We start from the raw sequence: 22,839 nt of genomic DNA, 5'->3' as shown, positions 1-22,839 counted from the left end.
AAAGACGAAGAGAAATCTCACAGAGGAAGACATGGACATGGCCAACATGCACAGGAGATAATGCTCTGCATCACTTGCCATCAGGGAAATACAAATCAAAACCACAATGAGATACCACCTCACACCAGTGAGAATGGGGAAAATTAACAAGGCAGGAAACAACAAATGTTGGAGAGGATGCGGAGAAAAGGGAACCCTCTTACACTGTTGGTGGGAATGTGAACTGGTGCAGCCACTCTGGAAAACTGTGTGGAGGTTCCTCAAAGAGTTAAAAATAGACCTGCCCTACGACCCAGCAATTGCACTGTTGGGGATTTACCCCAAAGATTCAGATGCAATGTAACGCCGGGACACCTGCACCCCGATGTTTCTATCAGGAATGGCCACAATAGCCAAACTGTGGAAGGAGCCTCGGTGTCCATCGAAAGATGAATGGATAAAGAAGATGTGGTTTACGTATACAATGGAATATTACTCAGCAATTAGAAACGACAAATACCCACCATTTGCTTCAACGTGGATGGAACTGGAGGGTATTATGCTGAGTGAAATAAGTCAATCGGAGAAGGACAAACAGTGTATGTTCTCATTCATTTGGGGAATATAAATAATAGTGAAAGGGAATATAAAGGAAGGGAGAAGAAATGTTGGGAAATATCAGGAAGGGAGACAGAACATAAAGACTCCTAACTCGGGGAAACGAACTAGGGGTGGTGGAAGGGGGGAGGAGGGCGGGTGTTGGAGGGGAATGGGTGACGGGCACTGAGGTGGACACTTGACGGGATGAGCACTGGGTGTTTTTCTGTATGTTGGTAAATTGAACACCAATAAAAATTAATTTAAAAAAAAATAAATAAGTGATAGGGATTAAGGAGCACACTTGTGATAAATATAGCGTGTTCTATGGAAGTGCTTAATCACTGTATTGTACACCTAAAACTAATATTGCATTGTCCGTTAACTAACTGAAATTTAAATAAAACTTGAAAATATAACAAATATTTGTGTGGATATGGAGAAATTGGAACTTTGTACACTAATGGTGGGAACATAAAATGATGCCGTCACTATGGAAAGTAGTATGGAGGGTCCTTAAGAAAAATAAAATATAAGTACCATGTGATGCAGCAATCCCATGTCTGAGTATATATTTAAAAATCAAAATTAAAAACTTGAAGTGATATTTGTATTCCAAATTCATTACAGATTATTCACAATACCATAGATATGGAAACTACATATATCTCCATAAGTATATGAATGGATAAAGAAAATGTGATACATATCCACAATGCAATATTATTCAGCCTTAAAAACAAAATCCTGGCCTATGCAACATGGATGAAACTAAAGGACATTATGCTACGTGAAATAAGCCAGTCTGAAACATAAATGCTATAGGATTCCACAATGGGAGGTACCTAGAATAGTGAAACTCATAGAAACAAAGAGGAGAATCATGATTGTGTGGGACTGGAGAAAGGGAAATGGAAAGTTGTTCAATGGATACAAAGTTTCAGTTATGCAAGATAAATTCTAAAAATACAGTGTACAACATTGTGCCTATAGTATTATAGTGAAAAATAATGTGCACTTAAAATTTTGTTGAAGATAGATGTCATGTTAATTGTTTTTATCATGGAGCACCTGGGTAGCTCAGTGGTTGAGCGTCTGCCTTTGGCTCAGATTGTGATCCTGGGTCCTGGGATCAAGTTCCACATCAGGCTCCCTGCAGGGAGCCAGCTTCTTGCTCTATGTCTCTGCCTTTCTCTTTGTGTCTTTCATGAATACATTTTTAAAATCTTTAAAAAATATTCTTATGATAAAATGATAAAATTACTTATTATTATGAATGAAATTTTCATTATTTTTTTTAAAAAATTAATGTAATGCACTTTTTAATAAAATAAAGGGCAAAATCCAAATGATGATCTCAATAAAAGCAGAACAATAACGTGACAAAATCTAACAAATTTTCATGGTAAAAATCATGCAACAAAATAGTCGCAGAAGGAAACTTCCTCAACCTGATAAAAGGCATCTATGAAAAACCCAGTGATAGCATCATACTTAATGATGAAAGACTAAATGCTTTCCTCCTAATTTCAGGAATAAGACAAGAATTTCCACTCTCACTGCTACTGTTCAACATTATACTAAAGGCTCTAACCAGGGGAATTAGATAGAAAAAGAAAGATGTACAGATTGGAAAAGAAGTAAAACTACATTTTTAGAAGTCATGATTTTATATGTAGAAAATCTTAAAGAATCTACAGAAAAATCATTATAACTAATAACCAAGGTTGAAGAATACAAAATCAATATTAAAAAAATCAACTGCATTTCTATACATTAGCAGTGAACAGTTCAAAATTGTAATTAAGAAAACAATTCCATTTACAACTGAATAAAAATTATTGAAAAATAATGAGGCATCTGGGTGGCGCAGTGGTTGAGCATCTGCCTTTGGCTCAGGTCATGATCTTGGGGTCCTGGGATCGAGTCCCACATCAGGCTCCTGGTGGGGAGCCTGCTTCTCCCTCTGCCTATGTCTCTGCCTCTCTGTGTGTTTGTCTCTCATTAATAAATAAATAAAATCTTTTTTAAAAATATTGAAAATAAAGTACTTAGGAATAAACATTAAAATAAATTTAAAACATACTCTGAAAACTATAAAGTATTGTAAGAAATTAAAGAGAACCAAAATAAATGGAAAGACATTTCATGTTCATGGATCAAAATACTTAGTAGTGTTAAGATGGCAAATATTCCTAATATTTGATCCACAGATTCAGTATAATTTCTATTGGAATTCCAGTTGCCTTTTTAGCAGAATTCAATTGTGAAATTCTTATGTAAATGTAAAAAGGACCCAGAATTTCCAAAATAAACTTTAAAAGAAAAGAACAAGGTTTGAGGACTCAAATTCCCAAATTTCAAAACTTACTATAAGGTTACAGTAATCCAGCCATTGCAATACTGGCATAAGGATAGACATAGATAATAGAATATAACTGAGAGTCCAGAAATAAACCTTACTTTATAGTTTTGAGAAGGTTGCTAGAATAATCCATTAAGGAAATAAATGTTTTCAATAAATTGTGCTAGTAAAATTGGATATCTGCATGCAAAATAATTAAATTGGTTTCCTATTTAACACCAAACACACAAATTAACTCAAAAGTGATCATAGATTTAAGTATAAGAGCTAAAACTATAACACTCTTATCTCAAAGAATTGGAGTCCATTTTCAGGTAGTATGTTTTTTTCCTTAAGAATCGAAGAACAGTACTATATTTTCAAGGAATACCCTTTGATTTTTGCAAAGGATTCATATATGACAACAAAAGTATATCTGGCAAAAGAAAAAATAGATAAACTTCATTAAAACCTTTTTTTCATTGACAAATACTGTGAAGAAAGTGAAAAGACAATCTGTAGAATAGGATAAAATATTTGCAAACCCTGCGTCTGATAAGGGTCTTATATATCCAGAATATATAAAGAATTTTTTAAAGTTGAAAACAAAAAGGCAAGCATTTCAATTTAAAAATGGCAAAAGGACATAAATAGATGTTCCTCCATAAAAGATAAACAAATGGATAATAAATGCCTCAAGTCATTATTCATTAAGGAATGAAAATTAAAACCACAAATTAATACTTCATATCCACTAGAATAGCTATAACTAAAAAGGAAAATAATAACAAGCATTGAAAAGGATGGGAAGAAACTGAAACACTTACACATTGCTGGTAGGAATATAAAATTCTGTAGCCACTTTGGAAAACAGTGTGGTGGTTCCTGAAGTGGTTAAATGTAAAGTTACCATATGACTGAGCAATTCATCTCTTAGGTATATACACAAGAGAAATAAAATAGAAGTGAATACAAAAAAATTACACAAACATTTATAGTAGTTTTATATATAATAGCCAAAGGGTGGAAACATTCCAAATGTCCATCTATTGATGAATGGACAAACAAAATGTAGTATATCCATATAATAGAATAATATTCAGACACAAAAAAGAAAATATTGATTCATTCTACATCTTAGATGAACCGTGAAATCATAAAAGTGAAAGAAACAAGACACAAAAAGACACATATTGTATCATTTCCATTTTAAATATCGAGATTAGGCAAATCTACAGAAAGAAAATCAGATTAGTGGTTTCCTGAGGCTGAGGGAAGGGGAATGGGCAGTGACAACTAATAGGTACAGGATTGTTTTGTTTTGTTTTGGTTAATGAATATGTTCTTGAGTTAGATGGTACTGATGTTTGCACAACCTTGATAGTATAATAAAAAACACTAAAATTCACACTTTAAATGGGTGAGCTCTGTTATATATGGGGTATAATTCAATATTGTTTAAAAAATAAAGGAACGGTAGAGAGGCTTCTACCTCCAAAGATGGAGTATGTGTATATATATATATATATAGTATTCCTCTAAGTACCACTAAAACCTCTGGGCATTTTCTAGATAAAACATAAGAATATTCTGAAAATACACAGAAAAAGGAAGATCAGTTAGTGTCATTGGAACCTAGTGAATAACACAGAAATGATACCCCTGGCCTTCTTTTTTTTTCCTCATATGTCCCTGACTGAATAATAGAAAAGACAGAAATTCAGAAACACCAATAGGCATGCACACGCATGTGAGCATATATGCACACACACAGACATACACATACACTCCTCAAGAATAGCAAGCTCTCTCTAGCCAAAAGATTAGGAATGGGTAGCTTAGCAATACTAAAAACTTTTAGACAACTACTCTACTTCAAACAAATATCCTAGAAAAATCTACAGTCCCACCCCCACCATTCCAGCAAAGGCCAAGTGGAAAACCTAACTTTCACTCTCGCCAGGCTGTAATGAGGTGTGCCAATGCCTTTCAAACTCTTTCCCTCCTTCATCCAGCAAGGCTGGTGTTAGAGAAGAACCTCAGTAGAGATTCAGGCATGCTTAGCAGTAATGAGACCACTCAGCCCCCACAAACACACACAGTGCCAGTGGAGACTATATGGAAAGCTTAGACTTCCATCTTCTAACCGATACCTTTCACCTTCCTGCCTGGGGTGATATCAGACAAAAGATACTGGAAAGTCAAGATTATCACCATAGCCAAGTGGGAATGAGGCTACCTGCTCCAACAGTGGGAGGCAAAGCCACATGGGAGAGTGGTAACCCCTTCCAGACAGAGTGGTATCACTAGAATGAAGAGCCTGAACTCCTGCTCCACCCAACACTTACTTAGTACCACTTCATTCCAAGATATCAATGGAAACATAATGGAGAATCTGGACTCCCATCCACATTTGGTAAAAATGAGGCAATTTTGCCTCCATTACTTCAGTGGGGCTTTGTCAACAAAGGTAAGAGAAAATGCAAGATTTAAATAAGATCCTGAGTTTCACAATACCTACATTTTCCAGGTGACAATTAAAAAAATCACTTGTCAAACCAAGAAACTCAGAATATCTCTACTTGAATGATAAAAGTGAACAGCCACCAACACTAAGATTTCTCAGACATTTTAGCTTTCTGAAAAGGATTTTAAAGCAGTATTATAAAAAAAGTTCAGTAAACAATTACAAAGATAAATGAAACAAATGAAAGAATATAAATATCGGTAAATAAATGGAAAGTTACAGCAAAAAAAATAAAAATTTCAAGAGGCAATAAATTAATAACTACTGAAAACTGTAATAACCAGAATTTCAAAACTCAATAGGAAGGCTCAATGGAAAGAATGGAGAGGTTAGAGGAAAGAATCAGTGAATTTCAAGAGAGAAAAACAGAAATTACCTAATATGAAAAAGAGGGGAAAATGTACTAAAAAAAAAACAAAACAAAACAAAAAACGTGAGAGAAAGAGCTAAAGGCTTATGTGGGACTATATCGAAGACCCAACATTTGTGTCATTGGGGTCTCAGGAAAGAAGAAAGAAGGCAAGCTACTCAAAGAAATAAAGTCTGAAACTTCCCAAATTTCTCAAAAGATATACCAACAGATTCAAGACTGAATAAATTCCAAAAGAATATATACAAAGAAATCCTCATCAGACACATCATAGCCAAAATTTAAAACTATCAACAAAGAAAATCCTGTAAGGTAGCCAGAGAATAACAGCCCATTACTTATGGGAGGAAAAGTCACTTACATACAGCACCTAGTGCTTGTCACAAGTGCCTTCCTCAATACCCATCACTCCCACCACCCCCTCCAGCAATTCTCAGTTTCTTCTCTATAGTTGAGTTAGTTATTATTTTCCTTCCCCCCCTTTTTTATTTTTTCTTTGTTCATCTGTTTTGTTTCTTAAATTCCACATATGAGTGAAATAAAATGGTATTTATCTTTCTCTGACTTATTTCACTTACTATGAGAAATCCTATCCATTGATGTCATTACAAATGGCAAGAACTCATTCATTTTATTGCTGACCTCATTAATTTTATTCTCTCTCTCTTTCTCTCTCTACACACACACACACACACACACATGCATGTGCCCCTTCAAATCAGTATTTTTGGTCCTTTGGGTAAATACTTAGTAGTGCAATTGATGGGTCTTAGGGTAGTTCTATATTTAACTTTTTAAGGAATCTCCATACTGTTTCCAAGAGTGGCTGCACTAGCCTGCACTCCCACCAACAGTGTAAGAGGGTTTCTCTTTCTCTGCATCCTCGTCAACATGTGTTGTTTCCTGTGTGGTTAATTGTAGCCATTCTGAGATGCATGAGGTGGTATCTCATTGTGTTTTGTTTTGTTTTAGATTTTATTTCTTTATTTGAGAGAGAGAGAGAGAGAGAGAGAACACAAAGGGAGAAGATTAGGGAGAAGCAAACTCATTGCTGAGCAGGGAACCTGATGCGGGGCTTGATCCTAGGACCCTGAGATCATAACCTAAGCTGAAGGCAGACACTTAACTGACTGAGCCACCCAGGTATCCTCATCATGGTTTTAATTTATATTTATTTGATGATGAGTGACATTGAGCATCTTTTCATGTGTCTGCTAGCTATCTGTATGTCTTCTTTAGAAAAATGTATTCATGTCCTCTGCCATTTCTTAAACTGGATTATTTGGTTTTAGGGTATTGAGTTTGATAAGTTGTTTATTTATTTTGAATAATAATACCTTATCAGATATGTCATTTGCAAATGTGGTCTTCAATTCTGTAGGCTGCCTTTTAGTTTTGATGATTGTTTTCTTTGCTCTGCAGAAGCTTTTTATCTTGAGGAAGTCCCAATAGTTCATTTTTGCTTTTGTTTCCCTTGCCATAGGGGACTTCTCTAGGAAAAAAAAATGCTTTGACAGATGTCAGAGATGATACTGCCTGTGGCCTTTTCTAGGATTTTTATAATTAAATCTCTCATTTAGGACTTTCATCCATTTTGAATATATTTTTGTGTGGTGTAACAAAGTGGTCTAGTTTCATTCTTCTGTACATTGCTGTCCAGTTTTCCCAACATCATTTGTTGAATAGACTGTCTTTTTTCCATTGGATATTCTTTCCTGCTTTGTCAAAGATTCGTTGACCATATAGCTAAGGGTGCATTCCTGGGCTTTCTATTCTGTTCCACTAATCAATGTTTCTGTTTTTGTGCCGGTGCCATACTGCATGATGACTACAGCTTTGTAATATAACTTGAAGTCCAGAATTCTTATGCCTTCAGCTTTGCTTTTCTTCTTCAAGATTGCTCTGGCTATTCAGAGACTTTCGTGGTTCCATACAAATTTTAGGATTATTTATTCTAGCTTTTCAAAATGCTGGTGATTGGATTGGACAGGAATTGGATTAAATGTGTGGATTGCTTTGAGTAGTATAGACATTTTAGCAATACTTATTCTTTCCATCTATAAGCATAGAATGTGTTTCCATTTCTTTGTATCATCTCCAATTCCCTTCATAAGTTTTTTTGTGGTTTTCAGAGTACAGGACATTTACTTGTTTGGTTGGGTTTATTCCTAGGTATCTTATGGGTTTGGTGCAATTGTAAATGGGATTGATTCATTGATTTCTCTTTCTGCTGCTTCATTATTGGTGTATAAAATGCAACAGATTTATGCACATTGATTCTGTATCCTGCGACTTTTCTGAATCTGTTTATCATGTCCAGTAATTTTTTTGGTGAAGGCTTTTGTGTTTTATACCTAGAGCATCATGTCATCTATGAATAGTGAATGTTTAACTTCTTCCTTGCTGATTTGGATGCCTTTTAATTCTTTTTGTTGTCTGATTACTGAGGCTAGGACTTCCAGTACTATGTTTAATAAGTGCTTAGAGTGGACATCCCTGTCTTCTTCCTGACCATACAGGAAAATCTCTCAGTTTTCCTCCAACTAGGATGATATTACCTGTGCGTTTTTTGTATGCAACCTTTATGATATAGGAAGCCATCTGGCTATCTGACTTTGTTTTTTGGGAGAGTTTTGATTACTGATTCATTTTCTTTGTTATGGGTCTGTTCAGGTTTTGTATTTCTTCCTGTTTCAGCATTTGTAATTTATAGGGTTCTAGGAATTGATCCATTTCTTCCTGGTTCCCCAATTTGTTGGCATTTAATTTTTCATAATATTCTTTTATAATTGTTTGTATTTCTGTGCTGTTGGTTGTGATCTCTCCTCTCTCATTTGTGATTTTATTTATTTGGATCCTTTTTCTTTTCCTTCTGATAAGTCTGGCTAGGGGTTTATCAATTTTATTAACTCTTTCAGAGAATGAGCTCCTTGTTTCACTGATTTGTTCTGTTCATAACATTTATTTCTGCTCCAATCTTTTTTTTTCTGCTCCAATATTAATTATTTATCTTCTTCTGCTGGCTTTAGGCTTTATTTTCTTTCCTTTTATAGCTCCCTTTGGTGAAATGTTAGGTTGTATGTTTGAGATTTTTCTTGCTTCCTGAGGTAAGCTTGCATTGCTATATACTTCCCTCTTTGGACCACCTTTGCTGCAGCTCAAATGCTTCAGACCATCATATTTTCATTTTTGTTTCAATGTACTTTTTAAATTTTTTCTTTAAACTAGGTCATTCTTATTAAGATGTCCTTTACCCTGCATATATTTTTGGTCATTCTAAATTTTTTCTTGTGATTGACTTCAAGTTTCATAGAGTTCTGGCCTGGAAAAATGCATGGTATGGCTTCAGTCTTTTTGTATTTGTTAAGGGTTGATTTGTGAACCAGTATGTGATCTATTCTGGGGAATGTTCATGCGTCAAAAAGAATGTGTATTCTGCTGTTTTAGGATGAAATATTATGAATATATCTGTTAAGGTGATATGGTCCAATATGTCATTCAAAGTCCTTTTACCTTATTGAATTTCTGCTCAGAAGATCTGCCCATTGCTATAATTGGCGTGTTAAAATCCGCTAATTTTATTGTATTATTATTATCAATGGGTTCCTTTATGTTTGTTATCACTTGATTTATATATTTGGGTGCTCCCAAGTTGGGGGTATATTTACAATTTAGATCTTCTCATTGGATAGACCCTTTATTAGGATATAGTGCCTTTCTTCAACTCTTGTTACAGCCTTTTTTTTAAAAAAAAGATTTTATTTATTTATTTATGAGAGACACAGAGAGAGAGGCAGAGACACAGGCAGAGGAAGAAACAGGCTCCATGCAGGAAGCCTGACACGGGACTCGATCCGGATCTCCAGGATCACACCCTGGACTGAAGGCGGTGCTAAACTGCTGAGCTATCCAGGCTGCCCTTGTTACAGCCTTTGGATTAAAATCTAGTTTATCTGATATAAGTATTGGTACTCTGAGTTTCTTTTGATGTCCATTAACATAACAAATGGTTCTCCATCCCCTCACTTTCATTCTGGAGACATCTTTAGGTCTAAAATGAATCTTTTGTAGATGGTATATAGATGGGTCTTGGTTTTGATACCCTGTGTCTTTTGATTGGAGCATTTGGTCCATTTACATTCAGAGTAATTGTTGATATGAATTTAGTGTTATGGTATTACCTGTAAAGTCCGTTTTTCTGGAAATGTTCCCTGATTCTTTCTAGTATTTGTTGCTTTTTGTCTTTCTTTACAACTCAGAGTCTCCTTTAATGGTTCTTGAAGGTCTGGTTTAGTGGTCATAAACTTTTTAAGTTTTTGTTTGTCTGAGAAACTCATTATCTCTGCTTCTATTCTGAAGGACAGCCTTGATGGATGAAGTTCTTGGTTGCAGAATTTTCCCAATCAACACATTGAATATACCATGCCAGTCTTCTCACCTGCCAAGTTTCTGTGGGGAAATCTGCTCCTAACCTTATTTGGCTTCCCTTATAAGTTAGGGATTTTTTTTTTTACCCTTCCTGCTTGTAGAACATTTTCCTTATCTCTATATTATGAAAATTTTACTTTGATATGTCTTGGTATATTTTGGCCTACTTTTATTGGATTTTGATGGGAGTTCTCTTTGCCTACTGGACTTGTATCTAGAATATATAAAGAACTTTCAAAATTCAATAATATGAAAACAAGCTAACCAATTAGAAAAAAGGGATAAGACATGATGAGACATTTAAACAAAAAGGATATAGATAAGGGGCTCAATATCACTAGCCATTAAAGAAATTCAAATTAAAATCACAATGACATCACTACACACACCTATGAGAGCAGCTAAATTTAAAAAGGACAATACAAAATGCTGGCATGTTGTGGAAAACTTGAGAGACTGATATATTGCTGGTGGGAATATAAAAATAGCTACTCTCAGACACAATTTGGCAGTTTGTTATAAACTAAACATACACATACCATGTGACCCAGAAATTGCTCTTTTGGGCATTTGTCCCAGAGAAATGAAAGTTATATTACATGAACACCTGTATATAATTGTTCATAGAAGCTTTATTAATAACATGGAAAAACTGAGCACTGGGTGTTATGCCATATGTTGGAAAATTGAACTCAAATAAAAAAACTTAAAAAAATAAAAATAAAAATAAAAACTGTGACATTACTCTTTAAAAAAATAATAATAATTCCCCCCAAAAAACTGGGAACAAGATGTCCTAAAATATATGAATGGTTACACAACTATTCAGCAAGAAAATGGAAAAATTATTTATGCATGCAACAATTTGGATGAATATTAAGAGAATTATGCTGAGTGGAATAAAAGCTAATCTCAAAAGGTCACATAATATATTCCATTTTTAGAAAATTCTTAGAATGATGGAATATACATTAGTAGTTCTTAGAAGTTAGGGATCTGAGGTGGAGATGGACAATAAGGGAATAGCAGGAGGGAACCCTGTGGTGATGGAACATGTATAGATTTGTGGTGTTGGTTATACAAATCTATATGTGCAATATAATTCCATAGAAAGACACACACACAGATATACACACCAGTAAGTATACATAAAACTGGTGAAATATGAATAAGGTCTTTGGTTACAATACTGTAAATTTTCTGATTTTCATATTGTATTATACTTATATAAGATATTGCCTTTGGGATAAACTAGTTGAAGGAAACAGAAGGCCTTTCTATATTCTTTTTGCACTTATTGTCAATACACAATTATTTCTAAATAAAAAAAATGAAAGAAATTCAAAGAAATTTTCCCAGCTTTAGGCAGTGAAAGTATAGCCAATGAGGTTTATCTAAGGCATGATTCTTGCTAAAAGAAAATTTCCAGTGATATATGTCCCTTTTCCCTCTCATTTCTATTTAGAATCACTGAAAAGCTTAAAATGGATGAAACTATATATTTCTTTTTTTGTGTATTTTGGCTTCATGATTAAATTTATTTGTAATAATTTTTGTATTTTAGTTGGCCCAATACATTTGTCTCTCTTATTCAAGGTAACATATTATTCAGAAGATATATTTTCCACTTTAATCACAGTCAATAATCATTTCCAAAAACCTAAATAGTGCCACTTGGTCTGAAAAATTAATATAGTATCTAACATTGTCTCAGGAATAAAAAAAAAAAGCACTCGACTGAATAGAGGACATTTAAATTATTATGGTGTCAATACATAGCCCAATCTTCCTCTAAACTGAAATTAGTCCATTTGTATAAAAACAAATATGATATTTTCATTCTAGATGAGATATACTAGATGTACTTTAGATTCTTATGATCATAGTAAATTAAAATTATTAGCTTTTCATCTGTAGCCTGTGGACTGATGGATATAAAATACAATGGGTCAGTCGACTCCAGTCTTGGGCTAGATGATAAATTTATTGTTCCACTGTTTCTATAGAATTTCAGATTTCATCATCAGTGCTTCTTGCACATGTAAAGTTTTCAATAAATAAATTCAATACAAAATGCAAAATATCAAAAACCTCTATTCCTATTAGTGGCTTAGTAGACCACTGACTGCCATAGGAAGAGGATCTTTGTGCCTGCTTTGTGTTTCTGCTTCCACATGCTTTAACTACAATGAATAGTCATGACTGCTTTAAGGAATTCCAGAACTGACAGTTAAAAACCATGTAACACAATGCTGTAACATGCAATTAATTTGCTCAATTTCTTTGACAAAGTCTGTGGAAAAATAAAATCAAAAGCTTCTCTTAGCTGATAAGTCAGTTTACTCAAAATACTTGAGTCAAAACTAAAATACCAATTTTAGCTAAGTAATTTTGGTCAAAGTCTAAAAGGACATCACTGCCAGGAAAATCCCAGACTATACAGAGATTTAAATGTCTGCATATGAAAATTCAAGGGAAAATGCAAATTATTGAGACATGTACTGTCACCCAATTTTACAAGGTACAGCAAGAGGTGGGCTACATGAAGCATACTCTAATGATATTTCTTCAGTTTTCTGAAATTTCCACATAATAGCAAAGTTGGCATTTTATAATTTCCAGAGCTATAAATCACTTTTAAATCATGATGATACTACTCAAAACAGATGTGAAAACATGTTTGCCACAAGTGTGTAAACTGCTTATTTGTCATATTTAATAATGTTGAGACCTCTATTTTAACTTCATTTCCTTTTAATGAATCTATTGAAGAAAATCTATTTTACCTTAATATCACATATATAACTGGCAGAATTTGACATTGAAAAACTCATTTAAAAGAAAGTTTTTGGGATCCCTGGGTGGCGCAGTGGTTTGGCGCCTGCCTTTGGCCCAGGGCGCGATCCTGGAGACCCGGGATCGAGTCCCACGTCGGGCTTCCGGTGCATGGAGCCTGCTTCTCCCTCTGCCTGTGTCTCTGCCTCTCTCTGCCTCTCTCTCTCTCTCTCTCTCTCTCTGTGACTATCATAAATAAATAAAAATTAAAAAAAAATAAAAGAAAGCTTTCCACTTAACCTGGATGCATCGTAATATGCCACTCCTATCTACTAATATCCTCATTAGAAAGTGTGATCAACCTATTTGATTGAAATGAGTAAAACTGCCATTCTACATTAAAAGATTCAGAAGTGCCAGTACATACTACTGCGCATTTTATGAAAATCAGTTATTGTACATCTGTACTAGCATTCCAGCTGATTTTTCATAAGACACAATAGTGTGTACTTGAGCACTGCAGCACACAGACCAGGCCTAAATGCCATTTTGACTTATGGGGTTTGCAGTTCTGATTGAATCACATGTATCATGTACAGCTTGAGATTTTCCTAGAAAGGTTGCTTTACTACTACACTGTCCTTCAAATAGTTTTGACTTGGTGGTAAGGAGGTCTCAGGAACAAATTGTTGCTGGGCTAAGAATGAAATTTGATCTTTAACTAGAATTATATTACTTGTAAGAGTTTAGGTATTTTAAACTGACTTCTTCCATTCTGGAAAGTATTCTGAAATCAATCATTTACATCTCAGAGATCCAGAGGGTATAGCCTTTCAGAGTTTGGATAAGAAATGACTAAACGTGTGGCAAGGAAATCAACCATGGATCAATGAAATTAAAATCATACATGATTCCAAATTCTAACTAAAATGCTCATTTATGTAATTAGGAAGCAAGTTCAGTATAGAGAAGAAAGATAAATTTCTCCATTAACTATTCAGCTTATGGAGTCTTTTTTTTCTATATATTAGGAGTATTTTTAGTAGGGATAGAAAAATGCACCCTATACTGAAGTACAAATTGATTGCTTGATGATCTGATAAATTACATGTTAGTTTATGTTCTTTAGCTTAGAGTTACTGTTTAATTCATGATAGACATAATGTATAGCCTATAAGATATGCCAATATGTTTTCTTTTTTTCTCTTTTAGCCTTCTTAAAAAAAGATTTTATTTATTTATTCATGAGAGACACACGCACTGAGAGGCAGAGACACAGGCAGAAGGAGAAGCAGGCTCCATGCACCGGAAGCCCGACGTGGGACTCGATCCCGGGTCTCCAGGATCACACCCTGGGCCAAAGGCAGGCGCCAAACCGCTGCGCTACCCAGAGTCCCCTATCTTTTAGCCTTTTAAACAAAATTGTACTCAGTTTTCATACAAAGATAGCATGACTTTGAAATTCTTACTCTCCCTACCTTATTTAAACTGATATCCAAAGGGGAAAAAAAAAAAACTAGATACTGTGCAGAGATGATACATGTACCTCAGTGGATCGAAAACTAGATTGGCTCCTATCTATCAAAATTCTAGGTAAATAAATACTTGGTTGGAGTAACTTGCTAAGCTTTCATTTGAAATGCCCAAGTAAGCATATATTTTAAAAATCTCTTTTTATGGTTGAGGGAAACATCTTTTCTCCATGACAGCAACCCAGTTTTTCAAATGTAATTATCAAATTCTAAGTCATTTAAACATAGTTAACAAAGTGCATATATAATAAAAAGAGTCAGATGTTTCTGATCAGGCATAATAATAGGACTTAAAGTGAACTTTCCAACCACAGGCACTGAAAAACTTCAGGTTGAAAAGTAATTTATTAACATTAAATAAACAAACTTTAGGTAAGGATTTTTTTTTTACTACTAAAAGAATTTATCTAAAGCCAGTGTAAATATATTCGGATTAGGAAATGTGGATGCAATATACAGCACTGGCATGTTAATTTAGTTACTATCCAATATTTATATGCCATCAAATAAGCAATAATAATTTTACTTTTATTATCCTTTTGGAATTTTTTGATGGTTGGTCCATTATCCTGATCAACAATAAGTTCCTCTCTATTGTTGGACATTATAGCTATAAATAAAGATAAAACTCAGTAATTTTCTTGCAAAACATCCAAAAGAAAGGTAGAAAAGTATTACATAAATATCTATTTTACTCCAATAACAATTAGCATGAATTGTATACATCTCTAATTCTGAAATAGTGGAATCATTTGTGCTGGTTTGATGAATATATAATTTAAAAATCAATAAGCTGCTCAACCATGTGAATTTTTAAATTGGAATTAATATATACAGCATATATAATTGCCCACATATTTTCTTTAAATCACTTTAAAAGTTTGCTCTTTTAAGATACATAACAAATTAGCTATTTATCTGCATAATTAATAATCTACTTCCCAAAATGTTTCTAGAAGTAATTACTACTTAATTTCCTGAGTTTAAAATAATTACAGATTCAAATCACTTTACAGAGTTTTTTGCAAATACATATAGCAAAATTAATTGGTTAAGTATAACTTTCTGGTAATTATTATAAATACTTCTTCACAAAAATAGTTATATTGAAAGAGGAAAAACATGCCAATTTTCATAGTTTATAATTTAATTCTTTTTTTTATATTTTATTAAAACGTTGTATTGCTTTATTAAATAAAAATATGGTCACATTACACCAAAATTTCTCAAATTTTTTGTTGTTGTTGTTGCTATAGTCTATCTCATTATCATGCTCGGACAACTGGGAATGTGCATAGACAGTCTAATTACTACCAGCGAGGTTAGAAATGTTTTATGTGGTTAATATATTTTTTTAGAATAACACATTGCTTTAGAAATATTTGATTTTACTTCTAAATGTAAGATATCATTCCCTTACAATATATCTATCACATAGTATATTTCCCTATGCTGCTTTTAGCCAACTCTCAATATTTATTTCTTTCTTTTTGGCCCCTCCCCTCATCAATACATAGATTATCCTAACAGAATAATATGTGTTTTGGATTCTTGATTCATTAATGGTCATCTGGCTATATCTCTTTGTCTTGCTCAGACTGCCTTAAATCAGTTGCACACAGTCTTATAACAACCAGGTAATCTGTGTCCAAAAGCTATGACAAAGTAAAGCTAGAAGACCCATTACCTCTTCCAGGAATTAAATTCACTCCCTTAAGACCACTAACCTCAAGTTCTAGCTCAGTGGTTCTTTTTTTTTTTTTTATTTATGATAGCCACAGAGAGAGAGAGAGAGAGGCAGAGACACAGGCAGAGGAAGAAGCAGGCTCCATGCACCGGGAGCCCGATGTGGGATTCGATCCTGGGTCTTCAGGATCGCGCCCTGGGCCAAAGGCAGGCGCCAAACCGCTGCGCCACCCAGGGATCCCTAGCTCAGTGGTTCTTAACTCTGGCTACACATTAGAATCTTATGAGACACTGAAAATTAAAAAAAACAAAAACAAAAACAAAAAACAGTGCCTCCAGGTTTTATTCCAGACTAGGTAAATCAGAATCGGAGCATGTAACCTGGGCATCCAGATTTGTAAACGCCCCACAGGTGGTTATAATGGGAAGCCAGATTTAAGACTCACTGGGCTTACTATAAGCTGCAAACAATAAATAGTATTGGCAGACTGAGACTTGGAAGAATTTCCAGAAGTAAGAAATAATATTCATCCTTCCCCAGAACAGTTTCAGAAACTAACACCTCTGCTAATCTCTCAAATTCCTCTTTCTCCCACAAAAAAAAAAAAAAAGAACAACAACAACAACAAAACAAAAGACAAAAAAAAACCATTTTGGAGAGGCTTCAAGCAATCACTATTATGAAGCATAAAAACTTAGAGTGCATATAAGGAACATCCATAGAGAGTAAGACTAAAAGCAGAGCAGAAATCATTTTTCCTAGAGGAGATGGATATTTAGGAAATTAGGTTCTGTAGATACAGAAAGTAAAGATTTTACCATCTTGTTTGGTTCATAATTGTTATATACTAAATGAGAACTTGTTACAAGTGAATGCACTTGGTAACATCTGTATACCTGAGTAAAATCAGGCAGCAAGGAATGATAAGCAATCATGACAAAGACAGAGCAGTTTAGCGCTGCCTGCAGCCCGGGGTGTGATCTTGGAGACCTGGGATCGAATCCCACATCAGGCTTCCTGTATGGAGCCTGCTTCTCCCTCTGCCTGTCTCTGCCCCTCTCTCCCTCTGTCTCCATGAATAAATAAAATATTTTTAAAAATCATGGTAAAGACACAGCAAAAAACAGTGCTTATCCCTCACACTTCATTAGCATTTTAAATTTCTAAAGTATTTTTCCATATATATTTCATTTGACCTCACAAAAATCCAGTGTGTTAGGCATGGCAGTAATTATTTCCATATATTAAGTAAGTAAACTCATTATGGTTAAGTGACATACCCAAGATCTCATAGCTAGTCAGTGCCAGAACCATGGCTAATTCAAGTCTCCAATATGCCACATCACTGACAAAAGCATAGTATTTTTGGAATACTGTCTATGGTATAAGACTTCTGAGATAATAAAAAGCAACAAAATGTTAAATACTTGTGATCTAAATTATTGAGATTACAGCAAATTATATATTGATTCACATTTTAGTCACTCTTAAATGATCAACTGTTTAAAAGATATTTTATCTTTCATTATTCAAAGATGCAGTGAATATAGCAAATGTATTATATCACCTGAACTGTTAAATACCAATATATTGAACTATCTTAACATATACGCTTAAAAATATCCCATCATATTGTTTCCATTGAATCCAGTGACGCAGTAAATGAAGGCCCTTCCAGAGAAGAAAATTGTAACACTTTAAGTTTCATTTTGTTGTTCAGCAATAAAAAATGACCACTTCAAAAAGCCCCCCCTTTTTAAGGAGAGATCAACTCCCCCAGTTTCTTTCTTAATAATGAAGAATTTCCTGAAAGAATATATCTAATTTCTGTTTTAGATGAGACACTTACCCATCCTCTCTGAATGGTGATCCATCTGAGAGGGAGAGCTGGACACACTGCTGCTGGGGTGGGAGGAAGCCTGACTCCCAGGATGATGGTTCTCTTCCAGAGAGGCAACAGGAGAAGGACTCTCTGGGATCCGTTCCTGACACAAAAGGAAATGTCACCTGTTCACCAAGGTTTTTTTTTTATGTTGGTTGAGTCCATAACATTTGAAATGTTGACTTTTCACTTATCCCCAAAGTATGCATGTTCATAATATTGATCTTAAATGTGTATCTTTAGACAAATACATAATTTTTGTTCTTGTGAAATTAGTAGGATATTATGAGGGCTAAATAAGAGAACATGAAAGGGCTTAGTGTCATGCTGGATATATATTAGAGATTCAAGAAAGGTTAGTTTCCATTTCCTTTCCTAGAAAATTCATGAAGAATTATGAACATAGATGGGTAGTGAGGATTGGTGTTATTATAAACTTTTATATTTACATAAAGAATATACCAAAGCCTAGAGGGTGATCCTACTCTCTAAGATCTCCCAAAAGTAAACACTTGAGAGCCAAGGAATAAAACTCACCGATAGTGGCATCTGGTACATATTGAGTCTTTCTGCACAAATAAAAATTATGGAGAAAATATACATGCACTCTATTAGACCTCAGGAATATATGTTGAATTCTGCCACCAAAATGGTTTGGTAGACACAGGACATAATGTTGAATTTTCCAAACTCACACTAAAACCTATCAATATCAATATTTGTATTGTTTAGATTTTTATGGTTTTAAATAATAAGTTTGAATAAAAATAAAACATTCATTTTACATACCTCTACAGTAACTGTTGTAGTTCTCAAAAATTTTGTGACTCTGGATAATGCTATAAAACTCTGAAATTATTCACTATGTTTATGCATCACAACTTGATGAGTAAATCTGACAATCATTCAACTAAATTGATCAGTAAAAGAACCAAATTGCTGTGTTTATGCATATATGCAATAAATGTGACTGGGTAATAGGCATGTTGGGACAGAGAATGTTTGTTCTATAAAATATTTAATTCATCCATAACAGGTTTCTTAAAAGTTCTAATTATCTGTAATGACATCAGCATTCTAATCATCATAATATTAAGAATTAGTTTGTCAAAAATGTGCTTGTGCATTTTCATATTGATTTTGCATGAGACCTAAAATTTATAAATTCCTTAAAGAAAACTATTGTTTGTTTGAATACAAAAGTAATAGCATGAGAGTTAAAGCTTATTATTTCATTAGTAGAAGTCAACATTTTGCAATGTCTATCATTGTGGCAGGCAGAATAGGGGCCCGAAAAATGTTAACTCCACATCCTAATGACTGAGACCTCTGAATATGTTACATCACTTGTGTATATGTTACATCACATAGTAAATGGATTTTTCAGATGTGATTGAGAACCTTGAGATAGATAAATTATACTTAGAGGCAGAAAGGAAAGGTCAGAGGGAAATATTATGGAACCATGAGCCAAGAAATGTGGGTGGCTTCTAGAAGCTGAAAAATGCAAGGAAATGGATTCATCCCTGGAAGCTACAGAAAGAAATGCAGCCCTTCCAACACTTTTAGATTTTAGCTCAGTGATACCCATGTTAGACATCCAACCTGCAGAACCATAAGAAAATAAATGTGCATTGTTTTAAGCCACTAAATTTATCATATTTTGCTATAGCAGCAAGAAAACACTAATACAGTCTTCAATGAAGTAGTTCTATTCTTAATGGTGTTTTATATTACTGTTTAGCATATAATTAACATCTGATAATTTTAATAAAATGAATAGTAGACCTTGCGTATATTAGTTGCAATATTATTCCTAATTAAATAGTGATAATTATAATAAACTTATGTTGCACTTTAAATGCTCTATAACTGGTTTCATACCTCAAAAACAATGCTTCAATGTTTTTAATATACATTTCATTTATATTTACCCTAAAGATAAATATCTAGTTGTAAAGCTACATTTATAGTACAAAATGAACATATAAGCAAAGCAGAAGAGTTTTTATTTTCTAAACAATTACCCTTGTATTCTGGAGTGATGGGACAAGGATAGACAGCAAAGTATATACAGCTCTTGTACTGATTCTTTTACTTTCTGAGAAGACTAGTAGTGTATTAGTTGTGAAATTAAACCAAAATTGTCATGACTGAAAATATATTCTTTAAATAGCATATGTACACAGACAACACCTATGTAAGGAATTTTTGATATAAGATCAAAATTAGTTTTTGGTTTTCACTGTTGCATAGACTCAATGATTCTATGCCAAAATATGTACATAAATTGTAAAACATTCAGTATTTGTCTTTGAATTGTAACATTGAAAATGTGTTGAAAAAATATGTAATTCAATGTCCTACTTTTAAGTTTGATGGACATCTGAATGAATGGACAGGGACAAAGTACAGCAGTTAGTAGGCTAAATTAGAACTGAAAAAAATCACGCTATGGTGGCAAACAGGAATCATACACATAGAAATATATGCTGCCATAATAAAAATGGAAAATTTTTAAATGATTCATAAAATCGATGATTTGGAAAAACAAGAGAATCCAACTAACAGTGATCATTGCTCTTGTTCACTCCACCTAATAAAAAATGAAAGCTCATTTTGAATTTTAAAAAAATTGAAAGAACATCTACACAAATAGAAAATGCCACAAAAATGAGAAAAAATACAATACTACAAAGGAAGATTCCCTCAAATGATTAATATTAGCAAATGATCAAATAATATAAACTCAACCTACTCTTCAACTCTTTCTTTGACATTTTCAACATCATATTAGGTGAAAAAATAACTTTGAAAACATGATTTAGGGTGACAGTAATATTCTCATAAAGTAATATTTCTCATAATATTCTCATAAAGTAATATTTCTCCTTTAAGATATTACTTTCCAAATTCAGTCAAGGTTCAGTTCATTGTTATTGTTTTCCTAAGGCATCACAGAGGTCTGACTTTTTCACCATGTAAACTGTATTAGATAACTTCAGTGCCTTATATTGATTAAGAGTTAGGTGGGTTTAAAAATATATATGTCTGTGTGGAACTGGGAATATTTAATTTCTCTTAAAGTAATAGTTCTATGAACAATTTATTTGCAATAAACAGATCAATTTTTCATCCTTGTAATCAGTATGCATCTATTTAGCTATTTAATTGCAATGTGCTTTGGTTCATTAGGTGGCTACTCTTGTGTCTCAGCCTAGTTAAAATTTCACAGCAAGTTAATCTGTTTTATTACAAATGAGAACACAAGTGATAATGTCCTCATCATTTGCCAAATACGGGGTTAACGGTAATTGCAACAAATCAATAAGGGCATTTAAAAGGAAAATTGCAACTCTAAAACTCCAATCACTTATAGTCATTGATAAGTTCATTTTATTTGGTATTTATGACTTTTACAACCCTGTTACACTTCATGTATTTCATTTGGGCCCCATTGACAACAGCTGTAGCTCTTCTGAAACACTACAGTTCTTCTCTAGATTCAAAGTAGCCAAGGGGAGACATTTCCAAGATTGATAAATACTTAATCAAAAAAAAAATACTTAATCAAATGCCCATTTCCCCCTGCAATTAGTAAAATTATCTGTGATAACTCAAATTCTAACATGTATGTTTATAGTTCAGGGCTTATGCCGAATAAGAAAGAAACGTTACAGAAAATGTTATTATTTAGTACATACTATGCCCTCTTTTATCATACTTTTCCCCTTTCGGGGGCATATATCAAAAGTAGTCAAAGGAGACCTTCATCATATTAAATCATTTGAAAGTACATTTGAACCTTGATAAAGAATAGGGTCAATGCTTAGAAAATTCATTTTTATACAAGGTTTAACACAATCAATTTGGTTTAGGATTTAGTTTTTTGGCAGTTAAGTATCAACTCTGCCTGCCTATTTTCATGTATATCCTTTATTTCATCTCAATATATTCCTTTACATCCTTGGAAATATGGTAGTAAACATGGAATGTATGAAGTACTAATAAATGCATATTAAACATATGTTTATATGTATATGTACATGTGTATAGTTCCCTTTTACTAACAACTGTATCAATCAATGTTAAATTGTTACCACTGACATTATATTGGTATCCAATATTCAGTGTGATTATTATATAATCTTTTATAATTTTTATTTAATTGGAATTCAACTCTCTATAATTATGCTTCCAAATAGTAACCTGTTAATGAGTTCCTAAAGGATTTAATGGCTTCACTACTGAGGAGTGGCTTTTGGAAGTTTCTCTGAGTGCTAGATATTTTTTATTCATGCATTTGTCTTGATATTTCATATTTAATTGATGTGCTGCTTCTCTATTGTCACCAGAGTTTTGCAGAAACAGAACAGATTAAACGTGACAGACTTTAATAATAAAATCAGGGACAGGGAAATGAAAAGTTTATTCATTGTTGCTGTTAACTTACCTTATTATTAATCCTGAGGAAGAATCTGATGGTATTTGGTATCTCTGAACAACATTGGAAACATGACAACCTACGGATCTTTACAAATTGATTTAAGATTTACTCTCTGGGGGCACTTGGGTGGCCAGTTAAGCAGCCAACACTTGGTTTTAGCTCAGGTCATGATCTCGAGGTCCTGGAATCAAGCCCTACATTAAGCTCTGTGCTCAAAGGGGAATCTGTGGATTCTCTCTCCCTCTCCCTCTGCCCCGCCTCCTGCTCATGC

The 22,839-nt window shown here is 33.7% G+C and overlaps 1 protein-coding gene across 1 annotated transcript in view; it reads right to left on the bottom strand.

Moving 5' to 3' along the window:
- DACH2 (dachshund family transcription factor 2) overlaps nt 1-22,839 on the bottom strand; it is a 650,145-nt gene that overhangs the window by 66,300 nt on the left and 561,006 nt on the right. The window contains exon 7 of the mRNA XM_072745035.1: nt 18,089-18,224. Coding sequence (XP_072601136.1) covers nt 18,089-18,224 — 136 coding nt within the window. The remainder of the gene's footprint in view (nt 1-18,088; nt 18,225-22,839) is intronic.

Source organism: Vulpes vulpes, chromosome X, assembly GCF_048418805.1.
Source record: "Vulpes vulpes isolate BD-2025 chromosome X, VulVul3, whole genome shotgun sequence".
NCBI lineage: Eukaryota > Metazoa > Chordata > Mammalia > Carnivora > Canidae > Vulpes > Vulpes vulpes.
This window is presented reverse-complemented; position numbering and strand designations above follow the sequence as displayed.